Source organism: Leptopilina boulardi, unplaced genomic scaffold, assembly GCF_019393585.1.
Source record: "Leptopilina boulardi isolate dan_hultmark-lab unplaced genomic scaffold, ZJU_Lbou_2.1 LbouV2_368, whole genome shotgun sequence".
Classification (NCBI taxonomy): domain Eukaryota; kingdom Metazoa; phylum Arthropoda; class Insecta; order Hymenoptera; family Figitidae; genus Leptopilina; species Leptopilina boulardi.
In genome coordinates, this window is record NW_026137938.1 from 7,975 (window position 1) to 32,005 (window position 24,031).

The following is a 24,031-nucleotide window of genomic DNA, read 5'->3' on the forward strand; positions in this document are numbered from 1 at the left end:
TAATCATAAAGTAGAGAAAAAACCTTTTCATAAACTCTATAATAAAAGTGTAATTGAATAAGTTCCATAACAGTTATGTTAAGATGAATTTTAGATAAATCGCGAGAGTGGAATTTTTGGGGTGGGAATAGTTGAGGAATTTTAACCCATATGAGTAGATTGTGTAAGTAAAGTTATTTTCCGGTTTTTGCGATCCGAAAAACATTTTCGTTTCTACTGGGTCTTGAACTCACTTGTATTTAATATAAAAATGTTTTTAAATCTTTAAACTTGTATTTCTCGAAATAAGATTTTTCAAACTGGGATACATCGTAGTGCCTAAACTATGCAATTAATTAACTTCGTGTTTGAGGCTAATGAAAGATAACTAAATTCTGTTGAGTTTATACCTATAATATGGTATAATTGAGGCGTTATGTGCAAGAAGGGCGTATAGCAAAAAATGATGAACGGAGATATTTCAAGATAAAGTTTAAAATTTTGAGTTGTTTTTCGTAGCCGCAATGAGAGCCTACCTGTAAATAAATTAGTTAATAAATTAATAATACGTAACCATTATCTGCAGCTCGGCGTTGTAAATCTCTTATTTCTGTGGCACTTAATTTTTTTGTATTTAAATCAGTAATTTTACTTGATAAGTGCTGTCTGCAAATTTTTATGATAGATGCTCTGGACTTATTAATATTAGATTTTTTGAATCGATAGGCAACAACATCTGAAAATAAATTTTTTCTTTGAAGGGTAGGTTGCACTTGTCAAATGTAAACAATCATGTGAATGTAAGCAATTATTGACTAATTATTAGGTACAGCATGGCACCGTATTTGATTAATAATATGAAAAAAATAATTTTAAATATCATAAAATGATAAGTACTCTGAAATAGAAATTTTCACAACTTTCGAAAAGTGTAACCGCTTGAGTATATCAGGCCTATTGAAAATACCCGTACAACATATTGTATATGTTCAGCAGCTGAACTTAAACCAGTTCTGGTGATGACATGTACAAGAAAATGTACAGGTTTGTTTATGTCTTCGTTTAGTAAAAATAAAAACTTTAAAGGCTGCGCAGTAGTATTGTTAAGGGGAGGCACTACCCCCAATTTTGACCCACTTAAATTTAAATTATTAAATGAGGTTATATTTTTTTTCTTGCATCATTTGGGTCCTAAAAACATATAAGGTGGTCAAAAAAAGAAAATTTTAATTTTTGACCATTTTAGAATTTTTATTTTTCGAAAAAATTAATATTTTTGAAAATCCATGCGAGAGATTCTGACAAATCATTAAAAAAGTGTGGAAAAAATTTGACGATGAAAAATACTTAAAATTGTGAAAGAAGATACACATTTAATAGGAGAGTGCAATGATGTTTTAACTAATATTTTTCGCTCTTTTTTTGAAAAAAATAAAATTTTTGAAAATCCATGCGAGAGATTCTTAAGAATCATTAAAAAAGCGTGGAAAAAAATTGGCGATGAAAAATAGTCAAAATTGAAAAAGAAGATAGATATTTAAAATATTAATTTTTTTAAAAAATTAATTTCTAAAATTGTCAAAAATTAAAATTTTATTTTTTTGACCATCCTGTATGTTTTTAGGACCCAAATGATGCAAGAAAAAAAATAGAACCTCGTTTAATAATGTAAATTAAAGTGGGTCAAAATTGGGGGTGGTGCCTCCCCTTAAGCCTTTACAGCTGCGCAATAATTTTTAGCATGCTTAAGTGAAGAGTCTTAATAATTATAACTTATTAAAATTTCAAACTTTTTTAAAAAACATTTTCATGCAAATGTTCTTTTACAAGAACATAACGTGTTCATGTAAAAGTACTAGTACGTGAAACCTGGACAAGAATATGTGCAAGAACATGTACGCTTTCATGTACAAGTATATTTTCTTGTCCATGATCTTGTAAAAGTTCTGATACAAGAACATGTCTCAATTACGGATGCTGAACTTGTTCAAGAATATTAACTGAACATGTACAAGAAAATCTACAAGTTCGTGCATGAACATGTACAAGAACTTGTACAATTTCTTGTACAAATTTTTACAGCCGGGTATAGTCCCACCACCCAGTTGAAAAAACTTGTACAGGATCGTGACACGATCTTGTGCATGATCGTGCACCGATCTTACACACACCGAAAAAAAAACTTGGTACCCGTTTACCAAAATTTTACCAAGCACTGTGGTTCGTTAGAGTGATTACAAAGCTTCGTTGGTAAAATTAATTTATAAATTTTAAGTTGTGATCATTAAAAAAATCAGTTATTTCAACTAACTTTCATGGTATACTATCCAACCCTACCAATGAAAACTTGGTAAATTCTACCTATAAAAATAAGTACAATTAAGTTCAAAATACGTCACAATATAAACTATAGTTACAGTTCGGTATTTATTCCTAATAAATTATTATTCACATCAGTCGAAATAAACATTTAATGACTTATTTCCTTCGATTTAAAATGTAAAATCCACAAACAACTTCACTTTGATGTGAAAAAAATCATGTAATAACACTTCTTAATTTGTCAAAGAAAGTGAGGTAAGGTTTTGTAAAATGCGACTTTAACAATGTACACTCATTTACACCGGTAAATTTAACTTCATAAAATTAATTTACACTACTTAAAATTTGATTAAAACCACTCAAAAAATTTAATAAACGAAATATAGTTAATTCTAAAGCATCATTTTTTTTGGTGCATGTTCATTCACTAGGTCATATGCAAAAGCAGCAAGTGAACATGTAAAAGAATTGCAACAACGATCTTGTACAAGAACATGCATATTATGTTTATTCATGGTAACTAAAGAAATCAAGTTTTCGAGTCCATGCTCGTGTACTTGTAAAGGATTGTGCGTAAGTTCGTGTACATGACCTTGTGTAAACTTTTTTATTTTTGCAAAATTTGTGGAAATTTTTAACATTGGTCATAAAGAATTTTTGTTCATACCTGCGAAAAACAACTGCAAAGCTATATTTATCCATAGAAAGCTATACTGCGCAGCTATTACATATTAAAATAATAAACTGTAAGGGAAAACTCAAGATCTTGTACATGATCTTACACACAATTTTGTTTGAGTACACGAGCACGGACTCGTAAACTTGATTTCTTTTGTTACATGAAGAAACATATGCATGTTCTTGTGCAAAATCGTTGTTTCCAAACTTTTTGCATGTTCACTAGCTGCTCTTGTACATGACCTGGAGAATGAAAATGTGCAAGATCGTATACATGATCCTGTACAAGTTTTTTCAACCGGGCAGACGACCGAATTGTCGTTTTTTGTCGATAACGGTCAATTGTCCAGGCAGAAGGTTGGTAGAATAACCTCATCGAGAGATTTCTAAATTTCTAAATTCTTCTAAATTTCTGAATTCTTTCTCCCGTCTAAGTTTTTTCCGTTCATACGTCTGATATACTCAAGAAGATAAACTTTCCTCATTTGCTCGAATTATTATTAGATTCAGTTTTCATTCAACAGATCCCTGTGGGCAAAAAACCATGTTCGTTCTAAAAACGTTTTAAAAACGTTTTTAGAACGTTGCATGTCTGCCAAATAATGTTCTGGAACATTATTTGAACATCCATGTTCGTAAAATGTTCCAGAACATTATTTGGTGGACATGAAACGTTCTAAGAACGTCCTTAAAACGTTTTTAGAACGACCATGGTTTTTTGCCCACAGGGATTTCTCACACTACAGAATTTATACTTAATCGCTTCACTGTCAGCGACGCATACGCTGTGTCGTGAGAAATTAGGGGTCCAAACTGTCAGCGAAACATACGTTGTATCGTGATCATCTTAATACAAAATAAATGAAATTTTCTATTTAAATTGTACAATAAATTCTTTTATATCATTATTCGCACACTGCAGGTATCAATGATGCTTGGTTAATTAATCATTATTTTCTTTTTAACTAATAAACAATTGAAAAATTCACGAAATTTTTTCTTTAATTCACAGACCACAAAAACTCGCAAAACACTAAGTTTCATAAAAATTTGTCGACAAGAATTTGTTGGACATTTTGGGACCACAGCATCAATTTTGTCTCTAACAGTGAAGGGCTTAACCGAAAAATAATTGATCAGAATTTTGATTTGTTTTTTCAATTTACAATTTTAAATAAATGGAAATTCTATCAATTGATTTTTAGTACTTATTCATGCGACCTTACATAACATAGGGATGCAAAATATGTTAAATTTAAAATTCGGTTAAATAAAGTGTTTTGTTACACATAAATTCAGTAAACAGCAAATACTATTAAATAAATATTCGAATAAGTAAAATGTTGATAAAAAAAGAATTTTGTGAAATAGGAATTGTTTGAAGGTATTAGACGCGTGGATGTCGTGTTCAAAAATTCTTAAAAATTTTTTTTTCAATTTAAGCTTCAGAATTGTGAAAAATATTATCTCCTATTAACAAATTTTATACAGCGTTGATCAATTATAAAATATCTATACTCTTTCTTTTTATAATTCGTATGCAGTATTGTACTATTTTGGACAACGATATCACTTACTATGTATTTGTTATAAATGGTTCAACTTGTATTTTCAATAACTTCTAATCGAAATGGTAGATATTGTTCATTTTTATTGTAAGTAATTGTTTCCTCAAAATGTCCCGCATATTAGTTTTTTATTAAAACTTGACGATTCTTTAAAAAATTAAACAACAAAATGTAATAATATTTATGAGTTTTGCACAAAATGCATGTAAACTTAGAGATGGTCAATTTTAATCAGTTTGGTCTTATTTTATAGATAAAAAGTTGTAGAATAGTCAAGTAAATTTTCAAAAACATCTGACGAAAACGAATCTACGCGACTAATACCTTAAATGAAAATTTTCTGAACTAGAGAATCTAGTTTGCTGAATAATGTTGAATAAAATTTGTTTTATATAAAAATTCAGTTGAATTAAAAATTAAATAGACATACCATATAGTGCTTCCAGTTTTTTTGGCGAACAAAGACTTCGTTCTTGACCTACTGATCTCGGTTTCGCTTTGAGGTCTAAACATTTACTTGGTAACAAATCGCGCCATATAGCAACTGCTGTGTTTCTAGCTAGAATGGAAGGTTTCATAGTTAAATCCAATGCATCCCACACATCTTTGGAGAAAGATACTTCTTCATTGATGTAAACCTATAAGAAACGGACAAAAGATTTACAAAATATTTTAATATTCTGGGTACTTTGTAAAAAAATTTAAAATCTTTCATCGAGACATTTTTGAGAAAATCGATGTATTAGTTTAAAAATAGAATTTTTCGTTGCCTTTGAGAAACATTATGTAATATCCCAGTAAAAATTTACATAAAACCTAACTTTATAAAGAATTTATATTATTCAAACTGCCTTAATATTTTTACTTGGGATAATAGTGGAATTTCTTTATTTTAATTATTAGTTCATGAATGGAGATGAATAAAGAAATATGTTTACAGAAAGATGTAATTTTTAACTTTACCAGCAACATGACATCTTCCAGATGTTATTTCAACTAAATAATTATTCATTTGTTTTTGTTTGCCTACCTCAACAAAAACAAATCAATAATTATTTTGTTCAAATGACATCTATCAGATGTCATATTGTCGGTAAACTGAAAAATTATATTTTTCTGTAAATATATTTATTCATTCATCTCCATTCATATAATAATAACTAAAATAAAGCAATTCCACTATTATCCGAAGTACAAATATCAAGATCTTGAATATCAAGAATATCAAGATTATATTATAATTAATATAATTATGTTGCTTGTAATTCAACCGATAGTTATATTTAAGAATGTGAAAAAATGTCGGACGTAGTAAAATAACACGGACTTTTTATACAGTGTTGACTTAAATTTATAAGGTAACCTTTAAAACTAATATAAAAACCATGCACTTTTTGAGATTCGCTTATGAAATTGAACTAATGTAAGAGTATATGAGAACATACTAGCGCAGTGTTTCGATCAAAAAAGTTTCCTTTTGCTTCCTCGTGTGGAGGAAGCTTTGTAGTCCTTTCGTTTATAAAACTTTTCAAAGTGGCAGAAACAATTTTTTTTCTTTATAGAAACATGTTATATGAGATCCTGATCAATTGTCCGGATGTATGTATGTGTATGTGTGTGTGTGTGTGGATCCCTTTTTTGTTTAGAAGATAACTTTAACAGGTTTTAATGGATTTAGATAAAATTTGGTAGGCTCATTTATCATATTAATATCTCAAATCTGACCAAAGGATTTTTAAAAATATCCCAAAAAAAAAATTTTATCGTCTTTTTTCCAAAAATTTTTTTTTAATCGAAAAAAGTTTTAAATATAAAAATTTAAGGTTATATATATAATAAAATCGTATTCCTTACGTCAAGACGAATCGATCGATATATATAAAGTGTACATTTGAGGTAAATTTAAAGAATTAATGAAAGTTAAAAAATCAAAAATTCACATTTTTGCAAAAAAAATTTGTGATTTTTTAAATTGAAGTTTATATATGAAATAATTGTATTCCTTACGTCAAAACGAATCGATCGATATATATAAAGTATACATTTGAGGTAAATTTAAAGAATTAATGAAAGTTAAAAAAATTAAAAATTCACATTTTAGCTGAAAATTTGTGTATTTATTTAAATTCAAGTTTAAATATAAAATAATTGTGTTCCTTGAATTGAAACAAATCGATATATTGTAAATAATTATAAATTATATATTATTTTTCATTAATTTTTAGAAATATCTGCTGAAATGTGAATTTTTGGTTTTTTAACTTCTATTAATTCTTTTAATTTAACTCAAATGTATAGGTATACTCAAATGTTTATATTATTATATTATTTATGTATGTTTATTTCAATGTTAATGCTTTCTCCACGAGGAAGCAAATTTTTTTGCTGATCGTAAAGAGGAAACAAAATGTTCATGTAATGAACATCTGAATTTACAACTTGTTTTGTTTGTAATTGGTGTTTTCAAAAGTTTTTTAATGCTTTCTCATAATTTTTATCCAGCGACTTTAGATTAAAATTCAACGGGTGAATATACATGAGTATACAGTATAGTGTAGTGTCTCGGACAAATTTTTTTTTTTTGCATGCGTAACGAAAAAAAAAATTTTTTAGATGAAAAATAATTTTACCATGTCATCAATAATATCGAATTGCTTCGGTCCATCTTGAGAGCTGTTTGTTGTAATTGTCGCTTGAGCATTGTCTATTTGCATGTTCTAAAAGTAGAATTTAGTAGAATTTGTAACAGAAATTACAACGTGGATTTTTTTAAGAGTAAAAATATTAAATGCAAAAAGTTAACGCGATTAGAAATTTTACATTTTAGGGCACTTTATTTTTTATTCGAAGGCTACAAGAAAAAAGAATCCCACTTACTCAAAAAAAATTTGCAGTTGAAGGGTAGAATGACAAAAGGGGTCAAGCGCCAATTCACTGTTTTTACAGGAAGTAAAAAAAACATTTTTAAAAATTTTGCAGGTCATTTAAAAAAAACTGAGAAAACCGTTTCGATATATTAGTATGTTTTAATAAATAAACAACAATTTGTTGAAATAAACCTACATATTAACGATAAAATTAAAAAAAACTGTGGTGCCTTGAGGTTATATCAACTGTGCACATTTTCTTTAAGCATTAATTATAAAAAAAATATACAGTTTAAAGAAAAACTGGAAAATTAGTTTCTTGCTATGGAATCGACGAAATGAATAGAAAAAAAAATTCCTTTAAAAAATTGTTTGTTTTCAAGAAAATTACGAATTAATTGCTTACAAAATGATTTTAAAATTGTTTAAAATTGAAAATATATTATTATTATTATTAATTTTATTAATTAAAATATTAAAATAAAATTAAAATGTTTTTTTTTAAATTTGTTAAATTCTGCATAATATTATTGACTCACCACTTTCTTTTGTTTTTCAATCAGGTTGCAATAAAGTAAATTTAAGGCTATTTTATTAATTTAATTTTTATTAAAAATTGATTTAAATACGCAATAAAAAAGGAAATCCTTCTACAGAAATGTGTAAATGAATTTTCTTGATTTTTTTATGCAAAAACCTCATTTTCGATAAATTGGCGCTTGACCCCTTTTGTCATTCTACCCTTCAGTTGTAATTCTTTCATTCAATCATTTACTTAGTTAATTTTATCAAGTATTTCTGTGAACTTTTTTGATTTTCTCAGGCTTTACTTAATCGTGAATTTATATGGGATTCAAATTATCATTATTTTTGTCAAGTATTTTATACTATACATACTTCTCTAACAGATGGCGGATTTTCTGGCGTCTCTAAGTTGCCGCTAGGATGTGACTGAGTGAGGTCGTCTGTATGTAGTAGGGGATTTTCTAATAATATTAAGTTGTTGCTAGATTGTGGTTGAATGAGTGGTTCTCGTTGCTGAAGAAGTGCATTTTTTTTTCCTTTAAAATGTCTTGGTTCATCAATGTTTTTGATGTAGTCACTTTCAATGCCTATTAAAACATACATTTTATATGGGCAAATCTCACGAGATGGGGACATTTTGATAAAAAAAAAAAAATTCAAATTAGTGGCACAATATTTTCTATCATGGATTGTTGTTTATCGACATAAAAGAAGTACATTTTAGCTCGCGTAACTTATATTTTTCGTTCGCTACTCGATTTACAATGATTAACCCCCCTACGGATTGATCAGAGATAACTCGGGGTGACAAAATACTTTAAATCTCATCAACAAAACATCGGATTTACATGATCCAAAGTGAAAATTTAAGGTGATGGTCTAGGCTTTCTAGAAATGTATGTTTGAAATAATAAAGTTCAAAATGTCGGATCCAATATGGCGGTTATTTAAAAAAAAATTTATAATCCATCGAATTCGCTTGAAAATCGTTACTCGGGGGTGTTTAAGGTCGCTGATCATGAATCTGATGTCATTTTTAAAAAATTCAAAATGGCAGATCTAATATGGCAAACATTTAAAAAAAAATTTTATTAAAGTCTATCGAATTCATCGAACTTCATCACACAGTCTGTTTTCAGTGTTTTGATAACAATAAATACCTGATTGACGATAATCTAAGTTTTTGAGATTGGGGTGGATAGTAGATTAGTAGATTTGTGAATAATAAATAAATAATAAATAGTATTTATATAATATATATACATACATATATGTAATATAATATGATATAATATAAATAAAATAATAACATAAAAGTAACTTTTTCAAACACGACTATATAAAAATGAAAGAGTGAAAATTTCGATTTTTTCTATTTTTCAGGTAAATTTTACTTATCACCTACTTTGTCCAGGTGTTTCATTACTTTGCAACTCTTGCAAAAACACACTCTTACATTGGCCTAAACTTACGTTGATAAAAAATCCAGTTGCAAACGTTTAAATATATTTTTTCTCCAGTGGCACCTTAAAATAGATTAATTATCACTATTTGTCACCTAAAATCCCAGATAACAAAGCGTGCGCGCATTTTTTGCGCACATTGATGCGCGCACTAAATGCATGCAAAAATGCTAACCGTCTGACAGCACATTCTGATGGCAATGCAAGTGCGCGCATAATGCAGGCACCCAGTTAACAACGTGTGCACGCATTTTATGCGTGCATTGCTGCGCGCACAAAATGCATGAAAAAATGCTAACCATCAGAAAGTGTTATTTATTCTTATTATATCTTCTTATTTATTATTCCGGATAGTGCAGGTATACTTATATTATATTATATTATATTATATTATATTATATTATATTATATTATATTATATTATATTATATTATATTATATTATATTATATTATATTATATTATATTATATTATATTATATTATATTATATTATATTATATTATATTATATTATATTATATTATATTATATTATATTATATTATATTATATTATATTATATTATATTATATTATATTATATTATATTATATTATATTATATTATATTATATTATATTATATTATACGCAATACACACATACGTAAAACGCTCACGCAATTGAACTTCCTTACCCTGGTTAGCTTGACGCCACTGCTCATCCCTGCACTATCATTCACGACAGTTTGTTTGCAATCGTTATTTACTGCGTTACTGTTTGTTTTCTATAAGTACGATATAAAAGGATCGAGATTATTTCTGAACTTGGTAAGTAAATATATTATATTATTGTAAATATGTAATTCATAACCTCAATTTTAGACAGTCAGCACTTTTATACATGATACATGAATTTTCTTTTTAGTTTAGTTTCAATCTTAAACATTTAAATGAGAATAAACCATATAATAATTTATGATTTTCTGAATTAGAGGTATTGTGATTAAAAAAAAGTTCTAGGCGAATTTTTAGGTAAAAGTTCAGAATGTACAGTGGTGAAAGTTAATTTACTTGTTTATGAGCAAATTTATATAGAAATTTTGTATTTTCTTACTAGAAATCTGTTTGAAATTTGTTGGAATGATTATTATTTAAAACATAATTTTTATGGGAGTGTAATAAGTTACTGTACATAAAACAGCAAAAAGTGTCGTCGATGAGGATAAGTTTTAGATAAGAGACTAAATTTTTCTATTTCCATCTTCTCCGTCGAAAACACAAAATATGCTTTTAAAAATTTTTAAACTATTTTTAGATTGGATAAAAAGCTTTCAAAAGATTTCGCTTACCAATTTTATTGCATAAGATGACTGTTGTCGAGCGTGCTTAAAATGTATTGTTATACAGAACTTTTGAGTATAAAAAATTAATCCGAAATATTGTACGAAAAGTTACTTTATTTTTAAAGTAAACATGTGTTTAATTACTAAATTGAGATTGAAAATATTACATAATATTTTCAATATATCTGGAAACACTTTTAATACAGATAAATATATTACAAGTAAATATTTTTTGTACAATTTTAAACAATATCAAAGTAAGTGTATATATTTTAAGGGATGTGAAAAGTATTATTTAAAAACTTTTTATAAACATTTGTTAAATTTTTTTAATTACATAGTAGAATTTTTAAAATCAACTTTAAAAAATTCTGGTTGAATTAAAATCGTCCAATTTTACCATTTTTAACACTAAAGTATAAAAAAAATATTCAAAAACTTAGTACTAAAATTTTGTCTTTACCTATATATGTTAGAAAAAGATTTATTTATATAATACTAAACTTTCCTCGTTTTAGGATTTTTTAAAGAAAATTTTTTAATACATTTATCATGTTTATGATCAGCAATTGAAATAAAAATTGTATTCAAGCAAAATCTTATAAAATCCTTTTGTTTACAATTTTTCTATAACAATTTTTTTACCTAGAAACGTTACAACAGTTTTTTTAGAGGGTCATTCCATTATATTTTACCTAAAAGTCGTTGCGGTCTAATTTTAAAAAAAATTGATACTATCAGAAATGATTCTTTATAATATTTAGGAAACGAAATAAAGAAAATTAACTTAAAATTTTTATTATTTATCTTAAAATATGAGTTTAAAGTGGAGGAGGTGCGGCAAATTGTCACTTTTTTAGTAGAAATTATTTTTAATAACATAGAAGAATTGTTAAAAGTGTAAGAAAAATTATTGGCTCTTGTTCAGAATCGATGAATTAACTATTTTATAATGATTAAACTAATGGAAAAATTAAAATAATATATAAAATATGTTTTCAAAGTTGGTCTGTCAAATAACCTAATTTTACGATTTTTATTAATTAATTACTAAAAAGTGGAATTATTAAATAAAATAAAAACTCACCGAATGTAAAGTATTTGTGTTGAACTTGCAAATTGCCACAACGACTTCAGGTGAAATATAATGAAATGACCCTAAATAATAGTTAATAAAAAATTTCAGTGAAGAATATTTTCTCTTTAAATTGTTAATAATATATCTCGTTAACTTTACTCTCATAGATATTTTAGAATTTTTTCATCTTTTACAAGTTGCTTTGCGACATTTGCGAATATTTATTAGTATTATCATAGTAATAAAATTAATGACATTTTAATTATTCTATAAGCAAATTATCTAGATATTGTTGAAAATAATTTCATCACAAACATTTTACACAAAAATTTTTTCCCAACCTCACTCCGATAACTATATAATAAGAATAAAATCTTTTGTTATGCAGAAATAAGTACAAAATAAATAATGTCTGGAAAGTACAATCAGTTTTTAAACCTTAGTACCGAACAAAAACGAAGGCGCTTAAATGCAATTCCTAGAGAAAGGGCTGATTCTGAAAGCTATACCTCTGATTCGAATACTGAAGAAAATGAAAGAGTGGTAATTCCGCCAATTCGTCCTCATTCACCTGTACCATCTGAATTGGAATCAGATGACTCACAAAATCTTTCGGATCAATCAAGTGTTTTTTCTTTAAATTCTATTTATGAAGATGATGAAAACGAAACAATGGATGATATTTCTGAAGTCGACGTTGGAGAAGAAAGAAATGCAAGCGAATCAGACGTTGAAGTTGAACAAGTTAATAATCCACGTGAAATGTCTAGAAGAATTTTAAAAAATGCGTTTTTGTTAGCTGGTTTGAAGCACACACAAGGAAATATAATACTAAGAACTTTACGAGAGTTTCCTTTTAGTTTAAATTACTTACCTAAAGATTCTCGAACATTACTGAATACACCAACAACTGTCGCCAGCAGACAAATCCAAATGATTCCAGGTGGGGAATATCTCCATATTGGATTTAGAAAAACTTTACTGCAAAAATTAGAAACCCTTGAAGAAAATATGTTGCCAGAAAGAATCAGCATTGATTTAAGCACAGACGGTGCAAAAATAAATAAGGGATTCGATCAATACTGGCCCATTCAATATAGAATTAATAATATATTGGATAACAGAGTTATTATTGCTGGCATTTATAAAGGAAAACATAAGCCGTCCAATCCGTTTGACTTTTTCGGTCCAGTAATTGAAGAAATTGTTGGAATTCGACAAGAAGGTGGAGTTATTATCAAGAATAGACTAATACCTTTGGAAGTAAGATGCTTTATTGCAGATGCTCCGGCTCGAGCATTTATTTTAAATCATTATGGTCACAATTCGTCGAGGCCATGTTCTAAATGTATAGTGGACGGTCAACATTGTGAAGTTTTAGGCTTCGAGAGAGGATTAGTGTTTCTTGATGTTAACCATGAATTAAGAAATGATCAAGATTATTCTGATTTACTTGATGACGATCATCATAAGGGAGAATCTCCGCTGTCTCAAATCCTACCGCTTGTGACTCGAGTTCCATTAGATCCAATGCACCTGGTGTGGATAGGAGGTGTAAAAAAAATGTTATCGGGTTTAGTAGAAGGACAATTTGGCTGTCAACGTTTAGGTAATAGAAATATTAATATAATTGATTCGCGAATGTTACAAGCTGCCGAATATTGTCCATCAGAGTTTAATCGACGACCAAAAGAAATATCATTGTATAAACATTTCAAAGCTACCGAGAACAGACAACTGGCACTTTACACAGCACCAGCTGTTTTTAAAAACATTTTATCAGAAGGACGTTATGATCACTTTATGCTATTGAATAGTACAATGCGATTACTTGGTTCGGAAACCATGTCACCCGAATGTAAGGATTTTTGCAAATTAGGCGTGAAGTCTTTTGTTACATTGTGTCAAAACGTTTATGGCGAACAATTTATGTCATATAATATACATGGAATGTCCCACACTTACGAAGATGTTGAAGAACTTGGTCCTCAAGAAACATTTAGTGCGTTCGACTTTGAGAATAATATGCCAGAGATTCGCAAAATGGTCAGGAAACCTCATCTAACTCTTCAACAAGTTTACAAAAGAATTTGTGAAATGAACGATTTTAACTTGAAACCGCTGGAAATTAACAATCAAATAAAAACCTCTCAAAATCATGCTGATGGACCTTTGCCGCAAAATGTGCCTTTGGAAAGATGCAGTCAGTATCACAAATTGGAAATTGGAAAATTCACATTTGCAACTAGTTTACGCGATAATTGTTGCCTTCTTAAAGATGGAAGAATTATTCTTATTACGAACATTCTAAGAATTGCAGATGTGTTTCTCATGGTTAGGGCTTTTCAAACAGTAACTTCAGTTTACAATGTTGGGATAAAATCCGAATTAGCTGGAGTATATTGCTGTTCTAATCTCTCAAATACGGTTGAAGTGATAAGTTTGAACGAAATTAAAACTAAATGCTATAGAATTCCAGTATGGAGTGATGTGGAAGGAAGCGAAGAGATGGTGGTTCCTAATACATTTATTTGTGCTGCTTTCCTTCAATCACTTGTTTTACCTAACAACTGAACAAAGTCGAAATAAATCCAACATGCGTAATTCAACCAATATTTATAATACTTATAATTTTAATAAACCCCTATATTCTACCGGTAGAAAAGGTAAACAATCTTGTAAACGTAACAAAAAAAAATAACTTTAATTGACTAATACTAATTATAAGTTGAATACTTATATTACTAAATTTATTCGATAATCATAATTGGTGGTAAAAATCTATGTTATATAATTTCAGAATCATGGCTTATTTATTGAAGACGGGTCCGGAAGGAACTAATGCTAAAAGACAGGAAAGAAAATCTAAGAGTGGTAGATCAGTCTTTACTCCAAGAAATCTGTTAACATCCGAAGATGATGCTCCAAAATCTAAAAAAGATTCTACCGTCAATGCCGAACTAGAAAAATTACGATCTATCATGGCAAAAAAATATCCTATTCCGGGTCCAAGTCAATCTTCTCAAGAAAAAAAAGATTTACAAAAATTCGAAACCCGAAAGACTCCACATGTCAAGAAAGTTACTACAAGTGCTCACGATAAAGGAAAAGACGCAGAAGCTAAATCACAAAACAAAAATCTACATGAAGTTGAGACGCCTAAGAAATCTGTTTCTTCTAAATTTATTGATAACTCAGAAATTGTTACAGAAGAACAGAATAATCCATTTCAACCAAAAGCTCAAGAGGAACCTATTTCCAGAAGAATCACTGAAGATTTCCCGTAAGTTTATATTAACATATAATTACAATACAAAATATTAATGATAACATATTACAAATAGAAAAAAAAACATTAAAATTAAGTCAAAATTGTTTTACTCATAATTTAAGTATATTTTAAAAATAATTTCAAGCTTTCTAAAAGATAAAATTGACTAAAACCTTATTCTCAGAAATAAAATTTGTTTTTATCTAAAAAATTTGTAAATGTAATTGTGTGATAACACAATTCATTTTTTCTAGTCCAGCTACGAATCAACAGGCAACCAATCACAAGGAAACATCGTCTATAAAAGATCCGAATGGAAATCATGATGAAGATTACTCAGTTATCGATTTTTTTGAAATTGCGAAAGATTTGAAGTAAGATAAATTCCAAAAAATGTTTTTTTGTTTATAAAAACTTTAGTAAAAAAATATATATATATCAATTTCGCATTCCATTGTTTCAGGACTATTAAAAGTCAAAATGAGACAATCATTTCGAGACAATCAATCATATTTGAAAAACTTGATGATTTAAGGCGACAGGAAATAAATAGTAACCGGACATTATATGACAATTTAGAAGGATTTCCTTTAAAAACAGTCGATGATTTTACGGAACTTGAAAATGACTCTGCAGAAAGCGACAGAATACGTGCAAATTTGGTATTTATAATTTGATAATTTAAGATTATATTACTTCAAAAAAGGAGCATATACAATGCGCTTTACCATCTTAATGGTGACTCAGGGAAATGAGGGAAAAGTCAGGGAATTTTGTCAAAATAACTGAAACAAAATAAACTTTCTAGAAATGCATTGAAAATTCTCTTATTCTGTTAAAATTTTAATTCAAATTTTAACTTTAAAAATTTTTTAGTGAGGATGGTAAAGTTTTTTCTTTTCTTATCAACGATCAAGGTAGAAAAATATTTTATTATTATTATTATTATTATTATATTATTATTATTAATTATTAAATTTTAATTTAATTAATTTTTTTATAACTATTAGTCTCTTCAAAGTTTTGCATGTAGGTCAAGGAAAAATAAAAATTTAGTGACAACTCTGTTTATTCTAAATTTTTATGAGTTAAAAATTCAATTATTCTAAATGTAAAAAAATTCAATTTTTTTGAACAATTGAATATTATTGTAATTTGAATTTCAATTTTTAATTGAAAAATGTTGTAAATAATTTAATGCTGAAAGATTTGTAATTTATATTGTTAAAAAAATTAATTTTGAAGGATTTGTTGTTTATATTCTTAAAAATAATAGAATTTCAGGAGATTTTAAATTGAAAAGTCAAAGAATTTTATCAAAAGTACTAAAAAAAATATTAAAGTTTTTAAAATGCACTAAAAATTCTATTTTTTAACATTATTTATTTAATTCAAATTTTTGCTTTTAAAAACTGTTGTCTTATTTTTTTATAAAGGACAATCTCTTGAAAAGTTTTTATTTGGGTTGGGGAAAAATTCAGAATTCCGCCTGGAAATCCGGGGAAAAAACAAAATCAAATTTTGATGGTAACCTTGACATTAAATTTTTGTTAAAATTTATTATTGGTAATAAAAATATTGTCAGGGAAAATTGTTTAATGTCAGAGAAAAGTCAAGGGAATTAAAAAATCAATTCTTTGTAAACTAAATTATTATTTACATTCGTATATTTCAATTTTGTATTTTCAATTTAAGAATATGAAAATTTTTAAACAAATGTAACAACTCTGGCAAGCTTTCTAAAACTTCATTTATGTCTTTTCTCAATTTCTCATAATATTCTAGAGTTGTTTGACAAAATTACATATCCATAAAAATAACAGAGTAGCCAATAAACAATAATTTTAAAAAAGGTTTTAGTTAAGACTTAAGGTTTATTAGATCCACTGTGTTTCAGTATCAACAGCTCATCACATTGGGTGGAACAAAATTACGAGAATTTTTAACCATGGCCTTGAAGCAATTAATGACTGACGATTTAGTATGTAAATTTACCTGGAATGGAGACAAAGAAACTGAAAAATTTGGCGACACAAAGATTTCCAATGTTATATTTTGTAAGCATCTTTTTAAAAATATTTAAATTGTATTATTTGTATCTTAAATTTATAGAAATTTATTCATAAAATTAAAATGCTTATATTTCATAAATTTTTTAGCTTCCGCAAAGAAGTGTCCTTTCTTTAAAGGACCTTCTTCCGTTGCTGAATTTAAAACCGAGATGCGTGAAGTAATGAGAATCACGAAACAAAGGTATCGCAAAAATACCAAGGACAAAAATATGTTTAATCCTCATAAGGCCACGCAGAACGAATTGCTGGAATATATTCGAGAACTTGAAGCTCGCAATTCAGAGCCTGAGGATGAGGATAATGCGAATGAAAACGCGAGTGATGATGCTTTTATGGGTGACGATGAGAGCGACTAACAATGATCACACGGAAAGTTTTTGCGTCCAAAGTCCGTGATTGAATTTTTTAACTATTGTCTTAACACCTTTTCTTGTTACATAAGTTATAAATAAGCAGTTTTTCAAAACCTGGTAAATCCATTTTTCGAAAAACATATTGAGGATATTACAAATCAATTTATCAAATTTTCATCATGAAAGAATTCTGAATTTTAAAAGCATTTGGGCCTATCCCACATGATTTGTAATTCTTATTTTTTTATTAGAGGAAATAACCAAAACATTAAAATTCGCTAATTATAATTAACTTATAATTACAAACAAAAGGTCTTAAATCCAAAAATGTTTCAAATATAAATAATTTATTACAATTTTTACGTTAACTAGTGGTTTTATGAGAAATGCCATTTATTGTTTAAGTTTCTCGAAATGACGAAATATGAATTTATCAGATTTTGAAAAATTGCTCCTCAAATTAACACTTTCTAAAACAATTGTTATTTTTAAGAATTACTGTAGTTAGTAGCAATTATAGCTTTATGATAAAAGCCAAATATTATAAAACCTCAAAGTACAAAGTTGTTTCAAACAACAAGTAAAACTATTAGATTAAACTTGATTTCAAGTTTTCAAAGATATTTATTTGTAAAATTAAAAAAAGAGAATTCATTTTTAAGCTAAAGTTTTTTAAAAAATAAGTATATGTAATATATGTTTTTTGTTTGAAGGTGGTAAATAATTATAATTTTTATAAACGTAGGCTCATTTTGCTCTCTGAACCAAGTTAAAGTCAACAATGTTGATCAATGAAAAAAATTTTAAATTTATAATCTTGTAACAATTTGAAAATTTCTTAATAAAAATGTCATATAAACTGTTGGTTTTATTATTTATATGCAATAAATATAAACTACATTAAAAAAGCATTTGGTGCCTTCCACCGGCGCGCACGACGTGCGCATCATAGTATGCGCGCCACATGAACTACCACTGATGGCACATATGTCTCGTTTTTTGCGCGCACGTATGACGCACGATTATCCGCCACATGATGGCAGAGTGCACGCATTTTGTTATCTGGGATGCTTGAATATCAACACTTAATATTATTTTTCAGGGTTAGCGTTTTCCGTACATATTTATAGATACTAAAACAAGAAATTACGCAGGGATATATATTTTTTTGGACCTCTCATTAGTTGTGCTCATCGAAAAACCGTCTTTAAGTAACGAATTACGCACTCGTTGCGCATTTTTCAGAACGATTATATGGAGAGCTTAAATGGCACAATGTTCCACTACCCAGAATTCTTCTTCTGGAAGCATAAAAATGAATATTTTATATGGGCGAATGGAAATAAATGATCGCTCAACGAGTATTAAAAGAAAATTAAGGATTTTCTTTTTCAAGTGAAAATGCAGTTACAGTTGTGAATAGTCCATTATCTTCGTTTTAACAATAGGCACACTTGTCTAATCATATGTTTTTTATCCTTCAGAACCTATAAATGATCGTCAAAAAAATCTAGACATTAAAATAGATTGCTCAAAAAGTTATAGTTAAATGAAAATTACATTTCATGCGAGTTACACTAAGAATTTGAATATTTTCTCAATTTCAGCGAAGAAATTAATCGTTTAAATCTTTGTTTTTGTAAAAAACAAATTTTTCTTACTTTCAACACTAATGAGTAATATTATCAAATGTATAAAAAAGTGGATTGATAATGTTGAGTCTTTTTTGCTATTATTGACATCCCAGTACGCAATTTGTCCCCATCTCGTGAGATTTGCCCATATATTTTATCTATCTCTTTTTCAGTCCATTAAAATTTCTATCTATACGAATCTATACAATTTTATCCAAACCTGTCTTAATAGGGTAGATGTATCAGTTTTGGCCACTTTAAGGATTTTCATACTTTTAAGAACACATTTTTGTATGTTAATTATAAAAAATGACTTACTTTCAGCTGTTAATAGATTAATTGCTATTACTAGTTTATGAATTTCTTGACTTTTAAGTTTTTAAAAAATATTAATAATATAATAAATTAATATAAACATAAAAATGTCAATTTTGCTAATTTTGGCCACCCCTTTTTAATGAAGAATAAAGTACAGTTATTATAAATATTATATAAATTTCTCTAAAACATTAATTATGAAATGATGTTTTAACCAAAAATATGCTGTGAAAATAACAGGAGACTAAAAAAATTAATAAAAATGTGAGGTTGGCCAAAACTGGTCTCATGGCCAAAACCGGTGCATCTACCCTACCATCCAATCAATAGTTATCTATAGGTACTTTTTCAATGAACCAATCTTTTCTTATATCAATTATTCTATCCAATTCTATTTTGCTGTTTTTCGGCGCATTCTTTCCTTATCCCTATAACTATCGATTTCACTTCAGATCCATTGCAACCAGCTGATTTTAATCCCAATTTATCATTACTATGCCCACTTAAACGTTTCTTTAATCCATAGGGCAACTCATTTTTTTTTATCCAATTCTATCGTGTACTTTTTCCTTGCAATTTTTTTATTTATATGTCTATCTATTTTGCTTTAGATGCATTTTAGTCAGTAAACTTTAATCCAAATTTATCATTATTACATCCTCTTTAATACTCAATGGTGCCAAATTAAGTTTTTTATCTCAATTTTAGATAAATAATAGATAGAATAATGAAAAATAATAGTATAGATAGAAAGAATAATATATGAATATATACTATATAAAAATATATAATAATGTATATAATAATATATAATATAAATAATAATATGTAATAAAATATAATAAATAATATGAATAGATAGAAAGAGAGATAAAAGCAAGATAGATTTGGATAGAAAAATTGAGATAAAAAAGATAATTTAGCTCATTGATTGAAGAAGTATGGAAATAGATAAAGGATTGAATTTTAATAAATGAAATGCATCTGAGATTAAAAGGATAAATGTAAGATTAAAAAAAATTGCTTATGAATTGAAGAAAAATTGAAGTGGATATAGCAATAATAAATTTGAATTAAATTTTACTGAAAGAAATGCATCTGCAATGAAATGAGTAGATGTAGGTTAATGAAAGATTGAGGGGAAAAAGAGCAAGAGAGAATTGGGTAGAAAAATTAAGATTAGAAAATATTGGTTCGTTCCTGGATTGAATATGTATAGGTAAGGATTGGTTAGATAGTATTAAAATATGTTTTGATAAAATTCTATAAAGTATAGATCTAAAATTTAATAGCTATAAAAAAGGTGGATGTGGATACTTACAAATAAAGTAAGAATATAAAAGCAATAACGCTAATTAAAATAGATAGACTTACTCTTTCTTTTTCAATCTTTCGGATTAAAAAAGATTCAAGGGGATAAGATAAAAAAACAGAAAAAAGTCTTTTAGTAATTTGTAGACTCTCGCAACCAGCGTGCGTGGTTAGTTGGTTAAGGTATCAGATTGCGAACGTTAGGGTCGAGGGTTCAATTCTCGGCATTTAGGGATTTTCTCCGTTAGGTTTATAAGCGTTAGTTTGTAAAATATGCGATTGAATAGAGAAAAGGATGAAAAAGTGAATTCCAATGTTAATGAGTAATTATAAATAATTTAATTTCATTATAGAAAAAGATAAATTCTGAAAGATACTTATAGATAGAAAAGGATACAACATTTTATTTTTGCAGTGGATACAAAAGGATAGATATTCGTGGATTCAAAAAGATAATTTTTAAAAGATGCAAAGTATATACTTTCGAGGGATAGAACATTTCTATCCATTTCGATAAATTAGTTTCTATCTTTTTCTACACTGAGAGAAGAAAAGCACAGAATCTGAATTCGTCACTGTCAGCATTCGTTCCTCGATTTTATTCGGCCGGTGTCGTTCAGAAGTACAGATACTGTACTCAAAGTACGGGTGCTGTCGGTTAAACCACGCCATCTGTACTTCTGCGGACACCAACTGAACAAAACTAAAGAACGGATGCTGACACCCATTTTACACGACCGGCGTTCGCCACAGTACGGATTCCGTGCTTTTCTTCTCTCAGTGTATGATTTTACTTTCAGCAGGGTCGCTGCAAACTTACAAAGGAAGGACATGCAGTATCAAAGTTGCTGCAAGTTTTTGTAATATCTGCACAAAAATATTATTATTTACAAATGTCACCTTACTTTCAGTGTAGGTTTGCGCAGTCTCTTTTTTTTGTCGACTAACAATTGAACTTCCTCTTTAGTAGCTGTTTGTTAAAATAAAAATTAAAGTTTTATTATTATTGAATTAATTAAATACCATTTCCGTAAAGTCGATGAGAACTAAATTTTAAAAAGAATATTCTACTAGTTGCGAATGTCCGCTATACACCGCAATGCTTAAGAGGGGAGTCTGGTCCAGCCGAGTGTTTTTTCAAGTGTTTTTTTAATGATATTATATATTTTTATTATGTAAAATTTTTTTAGCTTTAATTTAAGATCTCAACGATGTAAATCGGTTGAAAATTCGATGAGCTATGATGTCCACCAGTTTAAAGAACATGGTTTAGAGAAAAACGTTAATTTTCCATTGGGATGCTTTAGTGTACGTACATGACGCGTTCCGCTTATAACAATATTTAACTATATTTCCAGTTCGAATTTTTTAAAACTATTATAGGAGAGCATTCTCCACATGTTTGAGAATATTTTAAAGCAAAAAAAAATCGATTTTTTCGACCACCTAGACCAGACTCCTCTCTTAAGGCTGTGTCAGAACCTAAAATTAAAATTTGAATAATATTTAATGCGCATTCTGATATGCTGAAGTAAACTACTGCGCGTAAATAATTATTTGAAATTATTTTTAATACTTTTGAAAGTTTTAAGAAACTCACGAGAATCTTGTTCGGTTAGCTTAACGCAAACTTTTAGCGGAAGATTAGCACTAGCTTACAGTATAAACTTATTCCATAATAGATATTTGCATTTGTTGTTTTTTTGGAATACCTAAGGTTATCAAAAGATATCTATTTTCTTTATTTCTATCAATTTTCGATAAAAACTAGTTTCTTCGTAATTTTTTTGCTGCATAGGGTAAATGGTACAGTGACCGACACCTGGTATTAAAAACGATAATAACTATAAAAATAATAATAATGAATTAAATTTTTTAGATATAGTTTAGAAAACTGATATAATCGACAAAAAATTTTATTTGTTCATATTTTCCTCAATATTTTACTTTCTTAATAACAAACTTCAAAAATTTTGCTTAATTGATTGCAAATTTTATAAATGTAAAAAAATTGTTAAATAATTTTATTTTAAACGCAACTATTTTTTAGAAATAATAAAATTTGTGATAATTTTATGATAAATATCATGTTACTTAAATAGCATTTTAAATATTTTTTAATTTATTTGTTCACTGTTTTTATACCGTACATTTTTAAATTATAGTATTATAAACTCTTATCAATATGTTGTTTAATTTTATACTTATTGATCCTTATTTAAAAACTTTATTTGCATTTTGATCTGTCACATATGTTAGTTTCGTGTAAGAAATTTCCACAGAGTTTTCTGTACTTTTTCCAAGTTATAGTATATATATATATATATATATAATATATTATATAATATAATATATAATATAAATATAATAATATACGAAATATAATATAATATATTATTATATATTATATTATATAAAAATGAGGAACTAATATTAATAAACCGTTTAAAAAATCTTGGAAGCTTCCAAAGAAGATCTTGTATACTAAAAAAGGCGAATTTTGTTTAAAAATTTTGTTAAAAATGTAAAAAAAATGAAAAAGTTGTACGTTATTAAAATATCTCGAATTTACGAAACAAGTACGAAAAGTAGTATCATCCGAAGCCTGAAAATTAAATAAAATTAAAATATGAAGTTGACATTAGAAACGTTAAAAAATAGTTGGATTTTAGAAGATTTTGTCAAATTTCAGAGAATTAAATTTTACAGAATTAAAAATAATTTATTTAATAATTTTTAAAAAATGATTTTTTGAAGATTTACCTTTCCGGTTTTTTAAAATAATTGAATTTTGATGGAAATTTTTGGTAATTTCTGCGACGAAGAATTTATTAGAAGTGTAAATATTTTCCATAAGATAAAGACAAAAATTGAATTTTGATAATAGAATTTGCAAAAAATATAAAAATTATTGAATTTTAAAAGTTTTAGTTTTGGACTTAATTTCAGAACAAAAAAATTTGAAACTATGTGGGAAATTTTGTGCAGACGATCTTGTACACGAACTTGTACATTTCCTGTGCAAGATCCTGTACACAATATTTTACAGAAAAATACTAAAGAACGGATCCTGTACGACTGCGTAATTTTTTAGTTTTTAATTAATAAAAAATAGTAAGGAAATAACTTACTTCCAACATAATGAATTATTGCTTTTACTTCCCGCCATTCATCGTGATCTTCATCGTACCATTCAACTTCGCATTCTGGTGGGCTGGTGTAAGTTTTATTAAATTCTTCAATGCTTGTTTTATTAAAATCAATCAATAGCT

At 27.6% G+C, this 24,031-nt stretch overlaps 1 protein-coding gene across 1 annotated transcript; it reads right to left on the reverse strand.

Moving 5' to 3' along the window:
• Positions 1-530: 530 nt before the first annotated feature.
• Positions 531-8,542, reverse strand: LOC127287299 (uncharacterized). Its single transcript, XM_051314133.1, has 4 exons — positions 8,312-8,542; positions 7,178-7,264; positions 4,978-5,185; positions 531-715 (listed from the first exon to the last, which is right to left on the reverse strand). Exons 1-4 carry the CDS (start codon positions 8,540-8,542, stop codon positions 531-533), a joined length of 711 nt encoding a protein of 236 aa, XP_051170090.1.
• Positions 8,543-24,031: the final 15,489 nt, after the last annotated feature.

Bases quoted from the DNA above. Each gene is read 5' to 3' on its own strand.
- LOC127287299 (XM_051314133.1), bottom strand. From the start codon at position 8,542: ATGTATGTTTTAATAGGCATTGAAAGTGACTACATCAAAAACATTGAT. The intron at 7,265-8,311 runs GTATGTATAGTA...TTCTACTTTTAG, and splicing joins ATCCGCCATCTGTTAGAGAA to AACATGCAAATAGACAATGC. The intron at 716-4,977 runs GTATGTCTATTT...ATTTATTTTCAG, and splicing joins AAAACTGGAAGCACTATATG to ATGTTGTTGCCTATCGATTC.